Genomic DNA, 6,970 nt, shown 5'->3' with positions numbered 1-6,970 from the left:
ATGCTATATGCCCACCTATTGCACCAGACTAATCAGAGTGATTGAAGGGGAAACAGTTTCTGTCCGCAACATCCACTGCTGTAATGACCCTGGTGATGGATAATCCTTTTATTTGAAATGTGTAGGCTTGGTGACTACATAAGAGCAATAGGTAACTAACTGTCATGAGTCTCATTGATGGATTCTTTTACCAAGATTTTTCAGGTTGGGTGGATTAATTTTAAAGATGGCTGGGTGGATATCTCCCATTTGGTGTCCGATGGCAACAGCTATACACCTTGCAATGATCTTGGTAAATGGATATTGTGAAAATAATCGGTTACACGTTACTTGAAGATATTTACATAAGAGTGACATGACACTGTCATGAATGTGTCATAAACATAAATAAGTCATAAACATTTATGACAACGCTTCTGTCATTAAGTGTCATTCAGTTTTTGTCATGACAAGTTAGGGTTAGGGTAAGGTTCAATGTGTCATGACAGTGTCATTCTTATGTAGATACCTTCAAGTTAAGTGTTACCAAATAATTTAAACGCTTTTGTTGCAGGTATGAACAAAGGGTAGAAACAATGCCATTAAAACCATCACATTAGTTGTTTTTAAATTGTGGAGGGGGGGTTGTTGTTGGGCTATATGAATAGGCTGATTGGACCGTGCCACTGTGAATAGGCTTTGTAACCAACAGCAAATGGAAATAACAGCTAGACCTGCATGTGACATTTTAATTTGACGAAATAGCAATCTAACTGATTTTGAACTCACTTTCAGCAATTATTTCATCTCACTCCCCACAGTAACATTAATGTAATTAGCTAGGTAGAACATGGGGGCTAATTACCTTAACATCACTGCCAATAGGCCGAATCACTGGGGCTCAGACAGTCTCTAGCACTCTGCATTATGTTGACTTATTGGAGACAAATACCAATTGGCAGAAATTATGGCAGTTATGGCTCATTGCAATCTGATGTAAGTAAACATAACAAGTACGTTTAGAACCTAGTGCACTTTCTAGTATGTCTAGAACCTAGTATCCTTACATCACTTTCTAGCATGTGTAGAACCTAGTATCCATACAAAATGTTCTAATATGTCTAGAACCGATCCTTACAGCACTTACTTGTATGTCTAGAACCTAGTATCCATACAGTACTATGTTGAAGTAAGTAAGGGATAATGTATAGAACGCCCTGAAGTGGCTTTTGCTGAGAAACAAATAGTTTGCAACAACATACACTGAATTTGAATCAAACATTTGATCAACCTTCTGCTTTTCACATTTGAATGAAGTTCCAGTAGTTGCAAAGTGATATGAAATACCTGAATTAGAAGCACAAACTGCCATTGACAGCGGTCATTATTTTTTTCAGAGGTCCTTTAGTCAAAAATAATGACCGCTAGATCTTTGGAAAATCCCATTCAAGTCAATGGAGCGTTCTACCTGCATTGTGAAGAGCCGTGTAATAAGAGTACTTATAATGCATCATCATATACTGGCACGAGTCTAAAATACTCATGAAAGCGCTCATAAACTATTGTGATGTTGCAGTACATGTAATATTATAACATCAAATTGAAATCATAATTGTGTATTATTACTCATATATATATCATATATTATTATTCATATACTGTAAGAAGTCACTCTCGACAAAAAAAAAAAAAAAATCTTAAACATAAACTTTAAACAAGCATAATCAAATTACTGGTGGGATGTAAGTTTTGCTGTAAGGAAGATACTTTGTGTCCACTCCACTAGTTCCTCCACTAGCTCCACTTGTTCAGATTTGCTATTGGAAATACATGTTGATGTAGTCTTTATGTGGCAGTACAAATAGATATAATGTTATGTCAATCATTTTGAGGCTTTATTATTACTTTATAACCTTTTATGAATGTGTTTACAGTTTATGGATACTGAAGAAGAAAAATAAAGGTTAATGCTCATTATGACACTAGTTGTAAGGGATTTCCCAAATATCTTATTATGAATGTCTGTCATTGTGAATATATTTACATGGAATATTTTGTGGAAAGGTGTCAAATATATGCATTTGCAACTCCTGTGTGAACATATTTAAATATGTAATGCACAGGTTGCTAGGAGCGGACTTTCAGGGGCCCCTGTTCTACTAACCTAATTTCCTCAAACGTTTGGTGGTGTATTCTCTGTTAGGATTGGCTTATTAATTATCACTGTCATTGCTGCTCGCTTCAACAATGATAGTTTCATTGTTACTTACCCCAGCTGTCCTTGTTCAATGCTTTTAAATGTATGGATGTCCAAAAGCACCAAATAGCATCTGTTGCAAAATGTATAATAGTTCCATAGAACCCAATTGTTGTATAATATACGCTTTATCAACCGTCTCTGGTAGAATTCTTTATATTGTGATAGAATGTTATTTAATCATAAGCACTGGTCTTTCATTAAGAGCTGAATACTGTTTGTTTTGAAACCTTAGGAACAATGTTGTATCCCTGTGGTTCTCTGTAAACAGCCTATAATGAGATAGGACTAGTGAAACTTTAGAAAAATCTCCATAGATTGTTTAATACAACATACCATATTTTCAACCATTTAACATCAAGAAAATTGTTAATAAAAAAAAAATCTGCATATTACCTTTATTGCACAGAACAACTGAACATATTTTTTATTTTGTATTTTTTTTTTTTTTCAGATATTTTAATACAAAATTGGCTTGGACTACATATTCACATAGTCCTGGGTTGAACTGAAAACAGAAAAAGAAGACATTTTCAGAGTTATCATTGAACTGATGAGGACCAAAAGGCTCAGCACGGTAGTCACATTGAAACAAAGAGAGCAGTTGTAATCATCGTCACGAGCCATATCTCTTGCTTCTGAAAAACAAATGACTTCAAAGCCTCAGCAGATCACGATGGGTAAAACCATCTGTGGCTCCATCTTCTGCATATTATATCCAGTCTACACTCACAGCCCATTACTGTATACTTTCTTATGTCATCCATCATAAATAGCTGAGGTTTTATCTGTAGTTTCACAAACCCCAGCTGTTCACACAGTGTACTTGAAAATGTAAGGTCATTGTACACACAACCACAATCATCATTAGAAATCTATATTGTTTTGCATGTCTCAATTACACATTTGATACCTCGAAATTCAGACCTGGTATGTGTGTTACAGGAAAAGTATTTCCTCTTTTTGGAATTTTGTTGGCAACATTTGACAATCAAACCCCCAGTGAGCAAATCTATTGGTCTGAATTCTTGCAGGGGTGTTGAGCACATTAACTGTTTGGCATGACTGACATTAGAGTCGCAAGACGTTTCTCCAGATGAAAATGACAAGATACAACATCCAGTCAATAGAATATGTGAGTAAGTAAAGCTCTTTGTCCAAAGCTAGTCAATGGTATTTTTTAAAAAAACAAAACAACAATGGACACAATATCTCTCCCACTGATGAGGTATTCAACCTAACTTCAACTCTATGGACAAAATGCAAATAAGACATCTTTAAACAGATTTTACATTCTGTTCATCACTCTATCAGTAAACTGGGGATTCCATGACGTGTTTCATATTCAACCCAAGAAATGAAGAGATGCTGCTTCATTTCGCTCCCAGATTTTCATATGCAACAAGTCGACCTTCAGGTCTTCATCAAATCATCTTTCCACGTGCTATTATGTTCATCAGACATGTTTAATGAGTTTGCATGATATACTGTACTTAACAGATTGGAAATCAAATGAATGCGGTAATATTATACAGATTAATGAACTAATGTGCTCATCATCCCTTTCACTCCTCTGTTTCTGAATGACAAAGCAATTGAACATATAATATACCCTAGAAAAGAAAACAATACAAAAATGCAGGCAAAAGGACAGCAAAGGAGAAGGATGATCCTGCCTTTTGCATTCCAGTGATTGATACGAACATTTAGAAGGGTTCAGGTTTGTTTTATATATACTTTTCTTTAGTTTCTTTTTTTTTTTATAAAAATCCACAAGAACTTGAATGTCTTAGGACAAATTTCACTTTTTTTCCAAAGTGTTGGTCCCTGTAGGCCAAGTTAATATCCATCACGTAGTGTTTCGGGTATTTTTTTTTTTCTCATAGTCAAAAGAAAGAACACGTCTCCTTCATATCTACCTTCAAAGTAACTGGGGGGGGGGGGGGGGGGGGTCAGATGCTGTACTACATTAACTCTGTATCCAGGGGAAGTCACCGGGGAATCCTCTTGCATCTTTTTTTGTGGGTTTATTTGTCATTAAGTCCCCTGAATGCGCTAAATCATTTTCATGTTAAATTTGCGAGGAGCATCTGTGGCACTGTTGCTTATGCCAGCGTCAGACTTGCGTGGGACATACTCGATCTCTATGTTGTGCTTGGTGTTCCCTTTACCCCTGCTCCACAGAAAAAGCAGCACAAGACAAAACAGAACGACACCAAGGAAAGAGATGAATCCCATGGTGGTGGCGATGATTAAGGTTTTGATGTCAAAGGGAAAGGGGACAGTGGGTTTCGTCCCATTGGCACCATTATCGGGCTGGTTAGATATGAAAGCAAAGGTTTTGTTGGGCTGATGAGGCCAATCGGGAGAGTAGCTGTGAACATGCAAGTGGGCCAATGCAGTGTCATTGCCGCCGGCGTTGCTGGCGATGCACACATACGTTCCGTTGTCCTGAATCTGCGCGTACCGCACTTCAAGGGTGCCGTCAGGGAACACTGTAAGACGCCCGATGGTCTTGGTGGTGATGAACTGCTTCTGTGGGGAAAGCCACATAATGACTGGTGCAGGGTCGCCGTCGGCTTGACATACAAAGTGGACAGTAGTCCCCTCATCAACGAATTTCTGCTGTGGCTTGCGGTCACGGATTCTGGACTTGCGGCAAGTGAAGTAGTTTGGCTGGAGGATGTCTGGGAAATCCTTGAATTCCTTGCCTTGTACAAATTCGGGAGAGGCGCAGATTGGCTGTTGCCTGTTGAAGTTGAGTCTCCACCGTCGACGGAAAATCCACAGAAGCCTACAGTCACAAGCCAGGGGGTTGTCATACAAAGCCAATGTCTCCAAGTTCCCCACGGAATGGAAAGCTGCTTCTTCCAATGTGGTCAGTGTGTTTCCAGACACGTTGAGGATCTTGAGATAGTTTAGGCCTCTGAAGGCGTAGGGCTCAATCACAGCAAGCCTTCCGCCCACCAGATGAAACTCTTGAAGCCTAAGGAGATCATGAAGCTTATTACCCTCAATGGTGAGGATGGGGTTGTAGGACATATTGAGGAAGCGCAAGTAGACAAGGTGTCTGAGCGCCACATAAGGAATGGACGTAAGATTACCACTAGTGATGGTGAGGGAGGTGAGGTTTAACCCATACAAGCTGTTTGTTGTCATGGTATCAAGGAAAGGCCAGTTGGCAATCTCGAGCACTTTGAGTCTGTAGAGCCTTTTGAAGGCGTAATCCTTGATGATGTTGATGTTGAGGTTGCGTAAGCGGAGTGCGATCAGGCTGGGAAGGTGGGTGAAGGCCTCTGTGGGGACGGCTGTCAGGTTGCACTTCTCCAGGGTGAGCTGCTCCAAGCTGCTGAGGCCGTGGAACGCTCTGTGGGAGATGAACACCAGGTCATTGTCTCCGACCTCCAGGGACCTGAGGTTGTACAGGTCTTGGAACATGTAGTCCAGCAGGATGACTATTTTGTTTTCACTGATGTCCAGCTGGGTGAGGTTGCTCAGACCTGTAAACACCCCCAGCTGGATGAGTTTGAGCTTGTTGCTCCGCAGCCCCAGAGTCCGTAAGTTGTAGAGGTTGTTGAAGGCCCCGGGCTCGATGACAGAGATAGTGTTCTCGTTCAGCTCCAGCTCCTCCAGTGTGGGGTAGTTGGCGAACTCATCCGAGTCGATGGTTTTGATGCGGTTCTTGCTGAGATCCAGCAGCCGCGTCTCGGCTGGGATCCCTTCTGGGACAGACATGAGCTTCTTGCGGTGGCACACGACTGCACGCTCCTGGACATTACACTCGCAGCGGGACGGGCAGCCTGTGGTGGATCCTGACAGCACAGTGCCAAGCATCAATATGAGAATGGGCTGCCAGCAAGCCACCAGGTAGCTGTGCCCACTCGCTTCCCCGGCCACCATCCTACTGGTTACCTGTGGAGACATAAAACAGAGGGACATGGTTCACTCACTGAGATGCTTGCAGAGGCAAATGCTAATTTAAAAAAATCTATTAATCCAATAGTTTAATAAGACTGCACTGAGTTTTGTGCCAAGAGGAATTTTAAACACATTTATATTGCCACACAAAAAGCAAGTCACTTTGAATAAAATGTAAATTATTGTATAGCTTATTATAAATACAAATATGTTTATTCTCAAGATGTAAATTAAGCTGTAAATGATTCATATAGACATGTCAGTCCTTTGTGTGTTTATTACTGCACATTATTCCATACATAATAATAATCTGCTGAACCAAAGCTGTGGCTATATCCTTTACCAACCCCACTCTCACTCATGCCTTATTGCTTAATTAAAAAATAACTGCAACAAATAGTTGCAGTGGTAAAGTGAGCGATGCTAGTGTGGAAATGTAAAAACACAATAAATATGTAAATAATAAATACAAAAAATATGTCAACCATACTGTAAATGGCATACGTTTATTTTTACATTATCTAGACCCAACATTTCCATCTTTCTCTACAGTCAGCATCAAAAGACTGCAAGGATATATTATTGTGTCTAGGCAGAGCTAACCGCTGGAAGCTAATGCAGCCATTACAACATCATCATTGCAACAGATTAATAGGAAACTGCTGTCGTACACTCAACAAGCGACAGCTACTGTTGAAAACATGCTTGCTCCTACCACACAGTTGCAGTGAAACAGAATGGGGTGGTGATGCAGACCTGCATTGTGCCATGCTCAACATCAATCATTTGAGGTGAGAGCCTAACACTAACTGATGG

The 6,970-nt window shown here is 40.1% G+C and overlaps 1 protein-coding gene across 3 annotated transcripts in view; it reads right to left on the bottom strand.

Moving 5' to 3' along the window:
• Nucleotides 1–2,572: 2,572 nt before the first annotated feature.
• The window catches only part of lingo1a (leucine rich repeat and Ig domain containing 1a), a 74,707-nt gene continuing 70,309 nt past the window's right edge, over nt 2,573–6,970 (bottom strand). For all 3 annotated transcript variants that reach the window (XM_042111184.1, XM_042111185.1, XM_042111186.1), the window contains one exon: nt 2,573–6,148. In XM_042111184.1, the coding sequence (XP_041967118.1) occupies nt 4,292–6,136 (1,845 nt within the window). In that variant the 5' untranslated portion in view covers nt 6,137–6,148 and the 3' untranslated portion in view covers nt 2,573–4,291. The remainder of the gene's footprint in view (nt 6,149–6,970) is intronic.

The sequence above is a fragment of the Alosa sapidissima genome, chromosome 11, assembly GCF_018492685.1.
Source record: "Alosa sapidissima isolate fAloSap1 chromosome 11, fAloSap1.pri, whole genome shotgun sequence".
NCBI lineage: Eukaryota > Metazoa > Chordata > Actinopteri > Clupeiformes > Clupeidae > Alosa > Alosa sapidissima.
Note: the sequence above shows the minus strand (reverse complement) of the source record. Positions and strands in the feature narration are given on the sequence as shown.